The sequence below is a fragment of the Vicia villosa genome, linkage group LG3 (assembly GCF_029867415.1).
Source record: "Vicia villosa cultivar HV-30 ecotype Madison, WI linkage group LG3, Vvil1.0, whole genome shotgun sequence".
NCBI classification, from domain to species: Eukaryota; Viridiplantae; Streptophyta; class Magnoliopsida; order Fabales; family Fabaceae; genus Vicia; species Vicia villosa.
In genome coordinates this window covers 192,499,222-192,519,113 of record NC_081182.1, presented here as the reverse complement: position 1 = coordinate 192,519,113, position 19,892 = coordinate 192,499,222, and the positions used below count along the sequence as shown (strand labels likewise).

At 32.7% G+C, this 19,892-nt stretch overlaps 1 protein-coding gene across 4 annotated transcripts; it reads left to right on the top strand.

Annotated features, from left to right (window-relative positions):
- The first annotated feature begins 465 nt into the window (after positions 1–465).
- LOC131593180 (putative disease resistance RPP13-like protein 1) lies at positions 466–15,565 on the top strand. 4 transcript variants are annotated; one of them, XM_058865453.1, is made up of 5 exons: positions 466–625; positions 728–766; positions 1,709–1,789; positions 11,804–15,222; positions 15,304–15,565. In XM_058865453.1, the coding sequence occupies exon 4, from the start codon at positions 11,810–11,812 to the stop codon at positions 15,188–15,190; it is 3,381 nt and encodes a 1,126-aa protein (XP_058721436.1). In that variant the 5' UTR covers positions 466–625; positions 728–766; positions 1,709–1,789; positions 11,804–11,809; the 3' UTR covers positions 15,191–15,222; positions 15,304–15,565. The 4 variants fall into 4 exon arrangements, with proteins under 4 accessions (XP_058721436.1, XP_058721435.1, XP_058721437.1 ...); XM_058865452.1 differs by having other exon boundaries at positions 714–766; XM_058865454.1 differs by lacking the exon at positions 1,709–1,789.
- The last annotated feature ends 4,327 nt before the right edge of the window (positions 15,566–19,892 follow it).

Sequence of the window (19,892 nt, the reverse complement as noted above, 5' to 3'; positions counted from 1 at the left end):
GAATGCTTGAATGGAACTTGGTAAAAAATGGGTTTGAAGTCAAAATTTGGTGTTTGAAGAGAATGCAAATAGTGGGGATGGCAGTTTGCGTTTTCTGAAATACCACAAATTATTTCGGATATGCATATCCGAAAACACTATTTTTTTTAAAAGGTGACTTCGCATATGTATCTCCGAAGTCGCCATATTTTTCGGAGATGCATATGCGAAGTCACGTTTTTAAAAAAAAAATTGTCTTCGAATATGTATATCCAAAATATAAAAGTATTTTGAGATTTTCATAGAAGGTCTAATGAAAGAATGATAATTTTCCAATTATTATATGTTACTATTAGTGTATCTATCACACGTCAAGAAACTAGTCACTAATTGGTTGTCGATAACAAACAAATTAACTTTAATAATTTCGTTTACATTTCTTTTAACTTTCTTAGAAGGTGCATTTTTCAATTTGGGACACTCGTTTTTGTGGTCGAGGTTTGTTCTAGATTAAATATCAATCTCTTGTTTGGTTTGTGGGAAAGACATTCAACTTCTTCACAGTACTTTGTGTTGCTCCTAAATATTTTCTTAATTAAGAGATCTTATTCTAAGTTTCTTTGTTTCCACAATCACTATCCATCAAGTAATTTTTCTATTTTATTAGGAGATCTTATTTTTTTATTGTTTTTAATTTCCTAAATCTTAGTCTAATTTTTTTATATACTTTCAAGTTTTTTTTTCACAGGAGATCATAACTTCGATTTGTTTACTCACACATTGACAGGTAATAATATATCTTTCTCCCTTTTTAAATATATTTTTTAGTTTTATTTTACCTGAAAATATTCTACTTTATTTAGATTACAAGATTTAATTTTAGGTTAGTTGATTTTTATTTCTTAATTTTCAATTTTTTTAATCTTGACATAAATTTTACTCTAATTTTAATATTCACTTTTGTTTATCTTTCATTCAAATTTTCAATTTTGTCTATTGCTTAAGATAATCAAAACACTATGTTAGTCCATTAAAAAAATAATTATGCTATTTTTTTTAAAGAATGTTTTAAATTTAAATTGATTTATAATAAAATTTCAAAGTGGTTTAAAAAATTGAAAAAATCAAACAAACTATTTTTTTTGTATTTTGATACTCTTATATTTGTATGATGTCTTTATTAATTTATTATTAGTTGGTTTTTTACTTTTTAATCAATTTAATAGTCTAATTTAATTTTTGTTTTTTTAAATCTTTTATATGCTTCAAGCATGGATAAATTTTATTTCGTAGTATCAAAATTTAATGTATATATATATATATATATATATATATATATATATATATATATATATATATATATATATATATATATATATATATATATATATATATATATATATATATATATATATATATATATATATATATATATATATATATTATATTTTATATTAAATCTTTTATTTTTATCGCTTTTTTATAAAATTATTATTTAAATAAAAAATAAATTTTAAAATAAAAATATTCCAATTAATCCACATTAAATTAAATGTTTAAATTATATTTTTTAAGTTGGCATCCAAAATCAAATCAAAACACATATATTTACTTTAAAATTTATCCAAATTATTTTTATTTTAAAATTGATGCAAACCATTTTTACTTTAAAATCGATCCAAATCATTTTTTCCACAGATATTCATTGTCCTTTTAACACCTTTTATAGGTACACATATTTCGGGTTTCAATATTCCAACTTTCAATTAGGAATTTGTCAAAAAAAAATTCCATTCAAACAAAGTATAAGGTTTGCGTTCGACTTCTTTGTTCAATTTTGTTGGGTATGATATTTAAATATGAAGTTATTTTATAATAAAATATAAAATAATAAAACTAAAAAAATTATATGATATTAAGGACCAGAGTATTATAGTTTTAAAATTTGTTTATATTATCAAAATTGATTTTTTATATAAAAATTAACTCAATTTTTAATATATTAAAACATTAATTTTGACATCAAGTAACATAAATATATATATATATATATATATATATATATATATATTATTAAATAATTTTTTGTAATGATAAAATATATGTATAATAGAAAAGGGAAAAAATCCCAATAAAAAATACAAAAATAAAGTCAAATTGGCACAAGAGGTATCGAAGAAACAAAAAAAATAGACAAAACATTGAAAAACAAACACCCCATAACAAAAGCGAACGAATACCCAATCAGCCATAAACAGGAACAAAAAATCAAGAGTTGCACCCTCACAACGAAGTTCCACCTAACAGAAACCCAACTAGAGTTCATATCGCTAAACCACAACAACACCAAAAGCAAATTAACACACCTGAACACGATCATACATCTTGATCTATTATTAGTTAAGACACATGATAGGGTTCTGAAGCCAATCAGAGAGATGAACGACTGCAGAACTAGCACTAAGCCAAAAAATATTGTTATCAACCACCTCTTTCACGTTTGTTGACGAACTATAGAAGAAATTATCATTAAACATGAACTAAAAAGTCCACACAACTACCTGTCAAATTCTGGCGAAGACTCCCATAGACTTGACCTTTGGCTCTAACGAGAGGGAAAACTTAAAAAGTGTCCTAAGATCCCTAGGAATATCCAACTGCACCCCTAACCAACCAAAGATCATATAACACTCGAGGCTAAAAAAACAAGTGACAAACAGGTGGGAAGTAGATTTAGGCCAAACTCTACAGAAGATACAAGAGACAACTTCCTGATCGACAATTACCTTCAAATTGAACATATTTTCTCTAGAAGAAAACTTAATTTGTCAGGAAAAGACCACCATCCACCTTAGATGGAGCCCAACTATTCCAAATAAAGGAAAGAGATGGAAACTCCCTAACTAAGGGTTGATCGCGAGCTGCAAGGGCTTGGTACGCAGACGCCAGAAACAGGATATCATCTCTGGAATGCCTTTAAACCCACCTATCACTCCCTTCACAAAATTGGAACTTTCTGAGAGCCAAGAAAACAATTACAAACAAAATATTTTTCATAGATGAATAAATATCTCATCCACCTAAGGTCCAGTAAAATCCTCACCTCCCCCCTCCTTCCTAGCTTAATCACCGTTCCAGGTTGAAATTGGGGTATGCTAAAAAAAATTTTGAAATATAATCTTAAGAGGAAAGCTACCTAACTAATGGCCTTCTAAAAAGGATGTATGGGAATTTTTCCTCACCTTATTAACAAACCATTCCCCAAACCAATTAGTAGGGTAATCCATTTGGGATCCTAGGAGGAGCCCCCCTGTCCCACGAGGAAGAAATAGAATGGAGCCCCGAAGACCTACCCCCACACAATGACAAAACCTTTAAGGCACCATACTTGGAAGAGAACATATCAATCCACAAACCTGAAAGCACCCGACAAAAGCCTCCATCTCCATTTGGATAAGATGTTCTAGATTGAACAGTCGAAGATCTCTAACATCTAAGCCATCACCTCACTTACACTTATTAATAATAAACCAATTAACCTAAGAGATCTTGACTTCTCTTTTCACACCTTTCCAAAGGAACCTTCTCTGAATCCTAACGAACATTTTCCACACTATCACATATATCTACAAGAAGTAAAGAATGAAAACATGAATTGCATTGAAGACAATGTTGAGGAGAGTCACTTTATCCCCCCTCAAGGCTCACATACCTATGACTATAGGAATGAAGTGTCTTCCAAATCAAGTTTATAAGGGGCTCTCAAGTAAATTCCAACCAAGGATTGACACCTACTGGGAGCCTGAGATACCTAAAAGGGAGAGACTCATCCTTGCAATTGAGGAAATCCTCAACTAACTCTATAAAGGAAGGGTCAAAATTAATCCCAATCAAGATACTCTTATGAAAATTAATCTCAAGGACAAAAGCTAGCTCAAACCACCTCATAACTATTTTGATAGTCCATAAATTCCCACTTGAAGGCTCAAACAAAAGTAAAGTGTCATTAACATATTGAAGATGAAAGACTACCAAGAAAAGAGCAACTCTAAACCCAGAGAAGAGATTGAGATCAAAATCTCTCTTGATTATCCTAATGAGGCCTTCTACCACAAGGAGGAAAAGAAGAGGAGTTATGGGATCTCCTTACTTCAATCCTATTTAAGTTTTAATCTCTTTAGTTAGAAAGCCATTTACCAACATGGCCTAATTTCTTGCAAAAACACAAGCTCTCATCCGAGATTTCCATTTATCATTAAAACCAAATTTGATATGCATAAAATTCAGAAAGCTCCAGCAAACTGGATCACACGTTTTCTCAAAGTCAGTTGTAAAAATGAAAAATCCTTTCTAGAGCGTTTGGCCAAAAATACAATCTTATTAACTGCCACGACCCCATCAACCATCATTCTCCCTTTTAAGAATTTCGACTGATTTGAAGAGATCAATTTGTCTATAAACAATCACAATCTCTTAGCAAAAACTTTGGCTACCAATTTTTAGAGGAATCCAACTTAGGAGATACACCAAAATTCTGCCAAGGAGCATGGGTTCTTGACCTTGGCAATAAGAGTTGCAAAAAAGGAATCAAAACTGTGAGGTAGAGAAACAAAATATTGAAACACGTCGAACATAATCCACAAGTCTATCTTTGACAAGTCTAGAATATTTTTAAGAAGGAAAAATTAAAGCCAATCAGGACCTGGACTCTTTTTACCGTCACCCAGAGACACCACCACGTAAAGTTCCTCAAAAAGGAAGGAAACCAGAGGTAAAGGCCAAATTGTCCTCCTTTAAGAGAGGCCGAAAAGGCACTCTAAGAAGCCTAGGGCGATGAACATTTAGTTTAGAAAACCGCCCAAAGAAATAATTAAAGGTCTCTTTCCAAATCTTGGCTACCCTTCATGCCAACCATCCCCGACTTTAAGAGTTAAGATTGAATTTCTCCTACTCCTACACTTGATCAAGGCATAAAAGAAACTCGAATTGGCATCCCCTTCCTTGAGAAATTAACCTTTGCTATTTGGGATAGCTAAGAATACTTTGCCCTAAGAAGATCCTAATGATCATCAATGGAAAAAGATGTAGTGTCCACTTCCTCCATAGAAAGGTCCTTTTGGTCGGCCAACAGATCTAACTCCCCAATCACCACTCTAAGGGACTAAATTTTGGAATCCAACTTACAAACACTTGCTTATTCCAATAATTGAGAGGTTTTAAGAGATATAAACTTACCCATAAGAATAAAGGCCTTTAAATATGGATTTGAAGTAACATGCCAAGAATTTAGGACCAAAACAACAAAAACAGTATGTGGCAACCACTACTTTTTAAACTGAAATAGTTTTGCACCCCGCAACTGATTAGAATACTTAAAAAAGACAGGACAATGATAAAAAACACAATAAAGAGCTCCCATTATGCTGTTGGTATCCAACAACCTAGCCAAACATCAAAAATCAAGATCAGATCTAGCCTACTAACTTCCCTCTTCTAGGTTGAAACCAAGTAAACTTCTTTCCCAAATGGGGAAGATCCATCAAGTTGATAATGAAAATAAAGGTTGAAAAAGCCACACACGGGACATTACTAGAGAGTTTAGAAAAAGTATCAAAACACATTCTCCCTGCGGGATAGGAGATGCAATTGAAATCTCCCAAAACTCGCCGAACCTCTCCTCAAAGAGAAGCCTTGCAAAGACAGAGATCTGTTCCACATACTTTTTTCCCATATAAAGACGATTTCAAATAGATTTTTCCACAAAATAAATTGTCTTAGAATCTCCCCATTTTAAACACACATCAAGGACACAGGGTCTCGAGAAGGATAAAAGGGCCATCATTTTGAAATACACTGGATCGGAAGAACCCTACCACTATTACCAACCACTGGAGTAAAACTTTGTTCATAGGACAAATTCTCCCAAAGGGAATGAGGAATAAAATCAATGACACGAAGGAGTATGGTCTCTTGAATAAACACAAAATCAGAGGAATTTACTAGAATAAAATCCCTCACCATCCTTCTTTTGGTTCTACCTTGCAAACCTCTAATATTAAAGGATCAAACGAGAACCTCTTTTATTCCTATCTTTATTTTCCATATACATAATCTTTTCTAACTTAACCTTGTCACTTAGAAAGTTCTCACAACCTAACTGCTTTGTAATTCTCAAAACTAGTTTAGCTATATCACTATCAACATTTAAACACACATCGGGAAAACTCTTCTCTAGAGATAACTAACATGAATAAGAAGGAAATTGAGAGCCTGCTAAACAAAAAAATAAAGATCACAATAAGGGTTAATCACATCTAACTCTTGAGGAGTGGGGAACCCCTTGATATAATGGTCTAGAATAAAGTTTAAGCCTAAATGTGACACACAATGATCATAAGGTAAAGCTTATGGCAAGCACACAATAGTAAGAGAATATCTTAAACTAGCCATCCATGACAACTCTGCACTCTATGAAAGCTAAGATATAGTCTCACATCCGAACATCGAAGGGAAAGATAGATAAGATGAGAAAAGTCGTATGCGAACATTGTAATCCTTAGAAACCTTTTCACAAATAGGTAGAAAAGTGTAAAAAAAAACCCAAACTCCTACAAATATTGGTGGATTTCCACCTCCACAAAGAGAAAAAGAACCAAATTGTATGAGGGTTACAAGATATACTATTTGGGGGGATGGACTCAAATTTGAATTCCAAATATTAGATCTTGGGAGGCCCAAAACATGGACTAGAGAAATATGTTATTCCATTACTACCTACAAAAGAAAATGCTACATCCAAAGAAAAGGAGGGTGTCGAGCTTAAAAGTGGACTAGAACTAACAACTAAGGGACCACCAGAGGATCCGACAAAATCAAACTGCCACTCCATATAAAATTCCTCATCCAACACTCAATGAAATGATTGATGCTAGCAAGCCAATGGTAAATAGACATACAATGAATCAACATACTATGGACCGCAAATTAAACTAATTGAGCTCTTCATGCAATCGAGAGAAGACTTGCTTTCCAAGTTGCCAGTTTATTTATAACATTATTAAACTTAATTGAAAGTGGTGAGCTTTAGGTTTACCACCTTAGAACTATTTTGATAGTCCATAAATTCCCACTTGAAGGCTCAAACAAAAGGAATGTGTCACTGGCATATTGAAGATGAGAGACTACCAAGAAAAGAGCAACTTTAAACCCAGAGAAGAGATTGAGATCAAAATCTCTCTTGATCAGCCTAATGAGGCCTTCTACCACAAGGAGGAAAAGAAGAGGAGTTATGGGGTCTCATTACTTCAATCCCATTTAAGTTTTAATCTCTTTAGTTAGAAAGCCATTGACCAACATGGCCAAATTTCTTGCAAAAACACAAGCTCTGATCCATGATTTCCATTTATCATTAAAACCAGATTTGATATGCACAAAATTTAGAAAGATCCAATTAACTGGATCATACATTTTCTCAAAGTCAGCTGTAAAGATGAAAGATCCTTTCTAGAGCGTTTGGCCAAAACTATAATCTTATTAACTGCCACGACCCCATCAACCATCATTCTCCCTTTTTAGAATTTTGACTGATTCGAAGAGATCGACTTATCTATAACCAATCTTAGTATCTTAGTCAAAACTTTTGCTACCAAATTTTAGAGGAATCCAACTCGGGAGATAGACAAAAATTCTGCCATGGAGTCGGGGTTCTTGACCTTGGCAATAAGAGTCGTAAAAAAGGAAGCAAAACTGTGTGGTAGAGATGTAAAATAGTGAAACATGGCAAACATAATCCACAAGTCTTCCTTTAACAAGTCTAGAATATTTTAAAGAAGGAAAATTAAAGCCATTAGGATCTAGACTTTTATTATCATCACTCAGAGACACCACCATGTAAAGTTCCTTTAGAAGGAAAACAGAGGTCAAGGCCAAATTGTCCTCCTTTAAGAGAGACCGAAAAGGCACCCCAAGAAGCCTAGGTCAGTGAACATTCAATTTAGAAAACTGCTTATAGAAATAATTAAAGATCTCTTTCCAAATCTCAGCCACTCCTTTAAGCCAACCATTGTCGACTTTAAGAGTTAAGATTAAATTTCTCCTACTCATCCACTTGATCAAGGCATAAAGAAAACTCGAATTGGCATCCCCTTCCTTTAGCCATCTAGACTTTTCTCTTTGGGATAGTTAAGAATCCTTTATCCTAAGTAGAGCCCAATGATCTTTAATGGTAGAAGATGTAGTGTCCACTTCCTCCACATAAAGGCCCTTTTGGTCTGCCAACAAATCTAAGTCCCTAATCACCACTCTAAGGGACTAAATTTTATAATCTAACTTACAAACATTTTCTTATTCTAATATTTGAGAGTTTTTAATAGGTCTAACCTTACCCATAATAATAAAGGCCTTCCAACATGGATTTGAAGGAACATGCCAAGAATTTAGGACTAACACAATGAAATTAGTATATGACAACCACTGATTTTTAAACTGAAACAATTTTGGACCCCACAACTGATTAGAATACTTAAAAAAGATAGGACAATGATAAAACACACTATAAAGAGCCCAAGAAGCCATCTTTTGGTTTTACTCTCCAAACCTCTAATATTAAAGGATCAAATTAAAATCTACCCATCACCCTGGAAAAACGAGAAACCCTTTTATTCCTATCTTTCTTTTCCAGAGACATAATCTTTTCTAACTCAACCTTGCCACTTAGAAAGTGCTCACAACCTAACTGCTTTGTAACTCCCAAAACTATTTTAGCTACATCACTATCAACATTTAAAGACACATCGGGTAAACTCTTCTCTAAAGACAACAAACATGAAGAAGAAGGAAATTGAGAGCCTTCTAAACAAACAAATAAAGAAAACATCAATGAAAACAAACCTCCCTCTGGTATAGGCGTATGAATATTATCCTGCAAACAGTTACGAACCCAAGTACAAAGATCACAATAAGGGTTAGTCATATCTAACTCTTGAGGAGGGGTGGGGAAACCCTAGATCAATTGGTCTGGAATAGGGTTTGAGCCTGAGTGTGACACATGGTTATCATAAGGTAAAGCTTATGGAAATCACACAATAGTAATGGAATATCTTGAACTAGCCACTGATGACAACTCTACTCTCTATGAAAGCAAAGAGATAGTCTCACATCCTAACCTTTGAGGGAAAGATATATGAGACGACAAAATTTATTTGCAAACATTGTAATACCTAGAAACCTCTTCACAAATAGGTAGAAAAGTGTCAATAAAATCCAAAGATACAACAAATATTGGTGGATTTCCACCTCCATAAAGATAAAAAGGACCAAATTGTAAGAGGGTTACAAGATATACTATTTGGGGGGATGGATCTAAAATTGCATTCCAACCATTGGATCTTGGGCGGCCCAAAATACGGACAAAAAAAATGTTGTTGTTCCATTACCCCGGGGGGAGGGAGCGTTGAGCCTAATAGTGGACTAGAACCAACAACCAAGGGGCCACTAGAGGATCCAAAAAAATCAAACTTCCATTCCAGATAAAATTCCTCGTCCAACACTCAATGAAATGAATGGTGCTAGCAAGTCAATTGTAAATAGACATATAGTGAATCAACATAGTATGGACCACAACTTTAATCAGTTGAACTCTTTCTACAATCGAGAGAAGACTTGCTTTCCAAGCTGCCAGTTTATTTCTAACCTTATGAGAAATGAATTGAAAGTGGTTAGCTTTAGGTTTACCAATAAATTTTTTTATATATTTTTAAAGATTAATTTTAATATTTAGTAATTTAAACATATATTATTGAAAAAGATATATCGGGGAAATAATTTTTCATAAAAAGATTAAAACATAGTCAGAGTTATATAATTTTCATGAAAAATTATTCACAATAATTTTAAATTTAACTGATTGTTAAACTTTTGTTAAAAAAACATGGAAAATTAATGCAATATCTTAAATAATATTTTAGGAAAAACTATTAAAACTAATTTTTTATTTGAATTTTTTTTATAAAAGTTCTTTTTAAATGTATTAACCAAAAACATGTAACTCTATAAAAACTATTTTAAAAAAAAGTTGAAATGAACGTGTTCATAATTTTTAGTTGAGTTAATGGATGTAAGTTGCTGGTCTTAGGGGCGGCCCAATGTAGGTGCAGCATGTGCTACCGCACTGACCCTAGATCTTGCCGGGCACAGTAATTTTTTTTAATTATCAAATTAATATTGTTTTTTAAAAATAGATATAAAATATAATTTGCTTTAAAAATCTATTTCACAATTTTTTTAATAACAATTGCAAAAATATAATTTGTTTTCAAAATCTATGATTTTATACTAGTTTTTTTTAATAAAAAAATCGGCATAAATTCATATTTTTAGGCCTGTTTCTTAAATTAAAACATGATTTCTGAATTGATTGGACCGACCTTGACAGATCTATTGACCAATAAATATAAATTGTCCCCAAACTAAATTATTTTCTTGTTTACTTACATCCTTTTTTTAAATATTTTTTTGGATAATAAATTTTATGTGCTCTTTTAAGAAACGGAACTGATAAATGGGGAATAGAAATAAGTAGATAAAATGTTCTTTATCATGTAAATAGGGAATAAAAATAGAAAAATATTAATTTTTTATTATTATATGTAAAAAAGAATTGAAATGAAATTAAAAAGACTTAATTATTATAATTGTAATCCTTCTATTTTACTTGATTCACGAAATTAATCACTCATTTTAAATTTAAATAATTTTAATTTTTTTCTATTCTTTGCATTAGAAATTAACATGTTGTGCATTTTTTAAGATACATTTTTTATCTATAAACATTTATAAAATATTCTCATATGATGAATTACCATATTTCACAAATAATACGACATTTAAAAATAGAAACATCATTCATTTTTAGTACAAAAATATAAAAAATAGACTAAAATTATTTATATTTGAAATAAGCGCATTAATTTTGTAAATTGACTAAAATAAAGGATCAAAAGTGTAATTAAGTCAATTAAAAAAGATCACCAAAAAATAAAAATCCAATATTTATTTTGTTTTTTATATTTTTAGTTTAATAATTATCATATTTTAGATAATTTTTTTTTTTATAAATGTTTGAAATTGAAATTCAAATCAGTAGAATAATTATTAAATATTTTTTATTTATATTTAAAAATTTGTTTCCTTTTCAACTATATACTTAAATGCAAATTCAAATGCTCTAATTTTTAAATTATTAAATATAATATTTTACTAATTATATATAAAGCTTTTTACTAGTTTTTTTAACAAAACATTTTACTTATTATATAACAACATCAATACATTTTAATTATTTGTTAAATAATACAACAATATGTTACTATCTTACATCTTGCATGACCTCCAAAGTCAAGCGTCGATTTTTTTTATTATTTCATTTAACCCTCCACATTTTTAGAGGAAATTAAGTTTTAAAATTTAAATTCATAGATTATTTTAGAGATAATTTAAATTTGTATTCTCTGATGTGATTCGTCTTTAACTAAAGTTTTTGAGTGTATATTTGAGTTTGAAACGAGAGTACATATCACATTAGCAAAAATCTCAAATATAATGATGAAGAAATATAAAAGTCACAAATGATTTTGTTGTTTGCAATGAAGATAGTCTTCATATATAGTTCTTATCATAGCAGTATAATCAGCCATTAATGAAACAATTCATCATTTTTAATATATGTTTAGAACTTTACACTTTATGTAATATTTATCAGAAGACATGCACTTATTATTTTACATGTATGCGTTATAGCATAAGCTAACATATTACCAACTTACAGGTAGCCATGGCAGGATTGATGGTTGCTGGAGCATTTCTTACACCGGTCATCCAAGTCATTGTTGAAAGTGTTGCCTCAAGAGATTACAAAGACCTCTTCAATAAACGGTTGGTGAATAAACTTAAAATTAAATTGAATTCAATCCAGAAAGTGTTGGATGATGCAGAGACAAAACAGTACCATGACGAAAGGGTGAGGTTTTGGCTTGATAATCTAAAGCATGTGGTATATGAAGTAGAACAACTGTTGGATGAGATTGCTACTAGTGCCCAAAGGAAGTCCAAGGTTCATCGCTTCCGTTTAGTTGGCCGATTTAAATCTAAGATCAAGATTTATTTCTTTCTTTTAGCTGGTCGATTTAAATCTAGGATCAATGATTTGCTAGACAACCTAAAAGATCTATTAGACGAAAAGGATTTGTTGGGTTTGAAAGAAGGAATATTTGCTCGTAATGAATTTTCAGAAAGAGTGCCAACGACGTCTTTGGTGGATGAATCTAGCAAATATGGTAGACAGGGTGAAAAAGAGGAAATTATCAGTTTCTTACTTTTAAACAATAATAGTAGTAGCACCAGCAACCAAGCACTAATAATCAGCATAGTTGGTCTTGGTGGGATAGGTAAGACCACCCTTGCTCAGCTTGTCTACAATGACCACAGGGTGCAAAAGAACTTTGATCTTAAAGCTTGGGTCTATGTTTCTGAATCATTTGATGTTATTAGACTCACTAAAGCAATTCTCGAGTCATTTGGTTCTTCACCAAACACTGAAAACCTAGATCTACTCCAATGTCAATTGCAGGAAAAGATAACCGGAAAAAAATGTTTGCTTGTTCTAGATGATATCAGGAAAGTAGACTGGGAAAGTTGTGAGAAGTTACTAAGTTTCTTTAATGAAGGATCTTCTGGAAGTAATATTATTGTGACAACACGAAATAAGGAGAATGCATTAGCCATGGAATCCAAGTTATTTGAATTAGTTCAATTGGGGGAGAGTGATTCTTGGAGTTTATTTGAGAGACATGCTTTTCCCAACAAAAAAGGGAGTGAATATCCAGATCTTGAACCAATTGGAAAGAGGATTGTAGGCAAGTGTGGAGGGCTGCCATTAGCCGTGATAACTATGGGGAAACTCTTGAGAGCGAAATTCTCTCAAAGTGAATGGATTGAAATATTGGAGGATGATATGTGGGGTTTATCTGAGAAAGACACTGGCATAAATCCAGTATTGAGATTGGGTTACCATAATCTTCCTTCCAATTTGAAGCCTTGTTTTGCATACTGCTCAATATTTCCCAAGGGTTATAAGTTTGACAAGAACAAGTTAATCAAAATGTGGATGGCAAATGGTTTGCTGAATTCCTACAAAAGTGACAAAAGTAAAGAAAAGTTGGGTAGTGAGTTATTCAATGTTCTTGAGTCAATTTCATTTTTCCAAAAATCACTAGATTTTGATGGTGGTTTTACCATGCATGATCTTGTAAATGACTTGGCAAAATCAATGTCTCGAGAGTTTTGCTTACAAGTAGAGGATGATAAGAATGTAAATCACATTTCTAAATGGACACGCCACATTTGGTTCTCTTTTGATTCGGAAGATGCTGATAGAATATTAAAACACACTTATAGAAGTAAGGGATTACACAGCTTGTTGATAGAACCAAAAAGTTACAAATGGACCGAGATAAGCAACAATGTGCAATGTGATATATTTTCCAAACTAAAATATTTGCAGATGTTGTCATTTCTTGGTAGTAGGTCTTTACATACAGAGCTAGAGCTAGAGCTAGCAGATGAGATAGGCAATTTAAAGTTTTTGCGCTATCTAGATGTGTCTTGGACAAGTATTGTAAGGTTGCCTAATTCTATTTGTAAGCTTTACAATTTAGAGACATTGATATTGGAAAAGTGTTATAATTTGACTGAACTTCCTATAAATTTTTCCAAACTTGACCGTTTACGCCATCTTAATCTAGAAGGGTCTGCAATAGAGAAGATGCCAAAGAACATAAGGAAACTAACCCATCTACAAACATTAACTAACTTTATTGTGGGAGAGCCAAGTGGATCTGATATTGAGGAGTTAGAAAGTCTCAATCTTCTTCAAGGAAAACTTTGTCTTTCAGGATTGAACAATGTCACTGATCCAACACATGCCCTAAAGAGCCGTTTGCAAGATAAGAAGTATTTAGAAGAAATACATATGATATTTGATGGTTCAGTAGTGGAAAGCAATGTGTCTGTCTTGGATGCCCTTCAACCAAATAACAATCTGAAGAGGCTCACTATTGAGAACTACAATGGAAATATGTTTCCAAATTGGCTAAGTGGTTTTGGTTTACCCAACTTAATATCTCTTAAACTGCACAACTGTAATGGAATAAAGATCTTTGGCAATGACTCAACAAATGTTCCGTTCAAGTTTCTTGAAGTTTTGGAATTTGACTGCATGTCGGAATGGGAGGAATGGTTATGTATTGAAGGGTTTCCTCTGCTTAAAGAGCTTTACATAAGAGACTGTCCCAAATTGAAAAAAGCACTCCCTCCACACCTTCCTTCATTACATAGATTGGTGATTAGTGGTTGCAAAATGCTGGACGTGTCAATTCTCAATTTTGATGAAATCAGAGTGTTGGATCTACGGAATTGTAAGCGGATTTTGATAAATGAGTTGTCATCCAGCTTGAAAAGATTTGTCCTTCGTGAAAATCAGTATGTTGAGTTCTCCATGGATCATTTAATCAACAATCCCTTTCTGGAAGTGTTGTCGTTGGATTTCAAGGGCTTTGTAGAATGTCCCTCTTTAGATTTGTGCTGCTATAATTCTCTTGGTCGACTTACAATAAGAGGATGGCAGTCCTCCTCATCGCCTTTTTGCCTACCCTTGTTCACCAATCTATGTATTCTAAAGTTGTTTGATTGTCCAAGGCTGGAGTCTTTTCTTATTGGAGGTTTGCCTTCCAAGTTGTGGTCTCTTCTAATACACAATTGCCCAAAATTAATTGCTTCTAGAGAGGAGTGGGGTTTATTCCAACTCAATTCTTTGACTCATTTCATGGTTAGTGATGATTTTGAAAACCTGGAGTTGTTCCCTGAGCAGAATCTACTGCCACCAACTCTCACGAATCTCCATTTGGGCAAATGTTCAAAGCTAAGAATATTGAACTACAAGGGATTTCTCCACCTCAAATCTCTTAGTAGTATATGGATTGACAACTGCCCTAGTCTTGAGAGTTTGCCGGAGGAAGGTCTACCCAACTCCCTTTATAATTTGTACATTGAAGATTGTCCATTAGTTAAGGAGAAGTACAAAAAGGAGGGAGGAGAGCGTTGGCATACAATTAGTCACATCCCTAGAGTGTTCATTGACTATATTCGGCAGGAATAGTTTGAGTGGTAGAAATGAGGTGTTTGTCACAGGCAAGTACAACCCATATGTTTATTTTTTTCTTAATTTTTTATTTGGCACAATAATAACAATCTGTGTTTCATTTTGAACAGTGGCAAGTCTACCTGAAGCTCAAAGATATTGCAGACCAAGACATACCATTGCCATATAACATGAAGCACAACCACTTTCCTAATCTTTTCATCAATTCAAAACTATGTGTAATTAAATTAAATTATGGATTTCAACTGTTTTCGTTTATTGTCGGGTCTATCAATAAGAATTTGTATTCCCTTTTCTGTGATGTGTATTGTGTCTATCTACAAAACATTGAGACTGGATACAGTAATTTTCTTATTTTGCTATTGATCTTCATCTCGAGTTGTGCAAAACCTATTTATATACAAAGTCTCTGTCCACCAAGATTTTACGTCAAATTCCTTATTAATATTCTGCATAATTCTCTCCATTGACAACAATAAATTGTGTCTTCCTGTAAAATTGTAAACTGAGTACATTAAAGAAGCTGTTTTCTGGCAGCTATTTATAGACTTGATATTATATTTATTTTATTGATTACATTAAAAAATTTCCATTTTATTTATAGTTGTCCTCCAAACATGACGATTATTCTACAACATTTTATTGCCTAGTTCAATATCTCAAAGACTTGTTAAAAACATACAAACACACTTTCCGTTAATACAAGTAGTTATATTCCCTCCGGCTGCTTCTGATTCTGTAACCAAATCTACAACATGGACATAACAACACGATTATTGTATACAAAATGTAATAACAACAAAATTTAACAAATCATTACTTTTATACCTGATGAAATTATCAATAATGCCATTGTTAACGAATATTTTCTTGCACTCTCCATTGTTTTGATTTTTGAATACAATGTTAGTTAGAGGAGTATGTTTATATAGGGAGCAATTCTTGCATGGACACGACCCTAAATCCACATTCTTAGGCACAATCAATAAGAAAAGTCTTTTTTAAATTTATTTTAATTTTAATTTTAGTTTTAATTGGATTCATGGGGTGGTTGAGATTATGAAGGAGAGAGAAAAATTAGTATTTATTTTTTTAATTAATTAAAATTCTGTGATTGGTTGTGTGTAAAACAATTTCTTAGGTATGTGTTCACCTAAGAATTTTCCTTATATAGGTCATGAGCCAATCTTGAAGATTTTATTTAGGCAAAAATGTTTAAGATGGTATGTAAGGATATTGTTTTTTTTTTTTTTTTGTCAAGAGTTAGGTGATTTCTATATCTAGCCCTTGAGTCTACCTTGAACATTAATTTTTTTATTTAGCCAAAAATGTTAGACATGGAAAAAAATGATATTTCAAAATTAATAGAATAAAACAGCCAAAATATATTTGAATACACTTTGATGAATATATCTATAAACATACATAAAAATAAAAATAATTTTACTACTCATATTATAATATTTACTTATTAAATGAAAAATATTATATTATGGGGGTATATATTTACTTCAAGAGTAATTCAATAGAGTTAATCCAAATTTTTTTCATTAATTTTCGTATAATCTAATGGTCTAAATTAAATATTTAATTGATATTTGTTCTCATTTAATTCTGTCACATTCTCTTCCTAAAATAAATTATAGAAGATATTTCAATTTTTTGTATTATTTCCTATATCAGAAAAGTGATTTTCTAGATATTTTTTTATATTGAATAATAAAAATTTTAATTATAGAATATTTCAATCCTTAAACTAAAGAATATAGAATCGTTCCATATTTTATTCATAAAGAAAATCTCATTCAACCTCTTTAACCATATAAAATAAAATTATGTTCTTATGTATATAGAATCATGCCAAAAATAAAATAAAAACATGTTTTTAAAAATTAAATAAAATTATGTTTTGAAATATAAAATAAAAAAATTGTATTAATTAAAAATTAAAAATGTCGCCAAAAATGTTATAGAATAAAACTTTGTCTGTTTTAACTAAAATTTATTGTAAACAAATATAAATATAATTAAAATTAAAATTAGATTATAAAAAATATAATATATAGTTTAAATTGATATACTATATTTTAAATTGATAGAAAATATTTATTTATTTTAATCAAAATTACGATATATTAATTCAAAAAAATCAGTTATTACAAAAGCGACCACTAAGGGTCTAGCCACCCAAATGGACTATATCATCAAAAGGGCCAAGTGAGATCTAAGCTTCAAATTGCCTCATCCCCTATACACTATCATATCAATGACATTTGAACCTATCTTAGTATTATCAATATCTTTCCCAAAGCTAATAGAGTTTCTATAATGCCACACACCATAGACAGTTTCAGCTATGGCCAATTTCAAAATGCATGCCCTGAAAGAATTCCCTTTACAATTCTGAGTCAACCAGCATAACTCCTCACCCCATGGTTTTGGTTCATGTGGGATCCCAATCCACCCCAAAACCTGCTGCCAGATTCTTTTAGTTTTCATTGCACTCAAAAAGCAGGTGGTCCAAAGTTTCTTCCTGCAAACAGAAATAACAAGTAGGATATCCAGCAATACCAAATCGACACAATCTGCTCCTTGTAGCCAGCTTACCATGACAAGCAAGCCAAAGAGTGATGAGGGCTCTTGGTCTTGCATTGTTGCCACATAAAATTCTAAACCAAGGAACTTGTACATCTTCAGATTTCCTCTGCTTATACACACTCCTGGTACTAAATTTCTGCATTGTATTCCATCCCTGTATGCCTACAGCTTCTTCTCTTTGTCTTACTATGGCTTTATATATCCATGATTAATGAACTTTTTCCTCCACCTGCAAGATATTTTTCCCTTTCAAATAGTAACTGTTTACCCATCTTACCCAGAGGTTATATTTTTTCCTGCTTATATTTTACAGCAATTTCATCATGGAAATTGTATTCCATACCTGCAAGTCAATAATATTCAGCCCACCAAACTTTCTAGGTTTGCAAACATTCTTCCATGCCACTGGACTCCTCTTCTTTATGGTAGCACCTCCTGTCCAAACAAAGGATCTACAAATAGCATCTATTTGATGGATAATGTGTTTAGGCAAAGGTAGGCATTGTAGCCAATAGTTTGCAGTGGAAAAACAAACACTCTTTACAAATTGGACTTTCCCGACATAACTCAAAAGTTTGCTGCTCCAATGAGTGATTCTAGCTACAATTTTATCAATGAGAGGCATGTTGTAACGCCTCAGACTACTTTCGGGATGATCGACTGACCCCACAAACCAACACGAGTCTTTTCAGCATGCTTTGACCTCACTCACATACTTTCCGAGAAACTTCCCAGAAGATCGCCCATACCTAAATTGCTACAAATTAAGCACGCTTAACTGTGGAGTTCTTATTGAACGGGCTACCGAAAAGAAGATGCATCTTGATGCAACTCGTTAAATCCGTGATTCATAGTATGATGTTGCACATGCTCATGATCTACTCTTGGCCTATTAAATTACTTAAAGACATGAAAAGATGGTGTAGGAATTTTATTTGGAGCGCGGATATTAATAGGAGGAAGATGGTAACGGTGGCTGGGAAACACTATTGTAAGGATTTCGTTGACGGGGGCTTGGGCATAAGATCTCTTAGAATTCTCAATGACGCTACTAATTTGTACCAATGTTGGGACATCTCTAACTCTATGGAGGAGTGGGATAAGGTTACAAGGGCTAGGATTTTCATAAATGGTTGTGAGATCAAGTATCATGTGTTTTCTTCTATTTGGACTGGCTGTAAAGAGTATAATAGCCTCGTCTCTTAAAATTCCATATGGCGGGTTGGCAATGGCGAGCAAATAAATCTATGGCGAGACAATTGGTGTGGTCAGCCATTGGTGGACATTATGAATGTTCCGTTGGACCTTCGTGGTAACTTAAAGGCCAAGCTGCAGGATATCATCCATAATAACTCTCTTACTTTTCCTCCGGATCTGTTGCGCTACTGTCCGGCTCTGCTTCAGCTTGCAGACTCTGTTCCCGTGAACTATTGGCAGAAAGACAGGAGGATGTGGATGCTAACTGATAACGGGCTCCTCTCTGTTAAAACTGCTTTTTCTTTTCTTTCCAAGCAGCCTCAGTCCACTGTTTGGGGCCGGTTCAATTGGAGTCGTGCGATCCCTCCGTCCAAATCTCTTCTTTTATGGCGTTTGACTCATCGTCGGCTGCCAACGCACGATCTTCTGTGTATTAGAGGTCAGAATCTTTCCTCTTGGTCTACTATGTGCAAAAATAGTGGTGAAACTTTGGAGCATCTGTTTTTCTCTTACAGTTTTGCCAAAAACATTTGGAATTAGTTGGCTTCGATGCTGGACAGTGGTCCTCCGATTGGCTGTTATGATGATTGTTGGAGGATCATTTCGGGTTGCAATTCTTTTCAATGCCAGGTTGTTGTCATTGCATCTGTGATCAATGTTTTTCATTGTATTTGGAGTGCGCGTAACATTGCGAGGTTTCAGAATTCTGCCATTCAATGGAAATCTTCTTGTGCTTTAATCTTAGCGCAAACTTCTTTATCGGGGAACCTCACATGTAAGCTAGCCAACTCTTCTATCAAGGATTTTATGGTTCTCAAGAGATTTTCTGTTACTGTCCACCCTCCGAAGCCTCAAGTTATCAAAGAAGTGTTGTGGTGTCCTCCTTCTCGGGATTGGATTAAGG

What these genes read in the sequence shown, in the direction of transcription:
- LOC131593180 (XM_058865454.1), top strand. Translation starts at nt 11,810, where the DNA reads ATGGCAGGATTGATGGTTGCTGGAGCATTTCTTACACCGGTCATCCAA.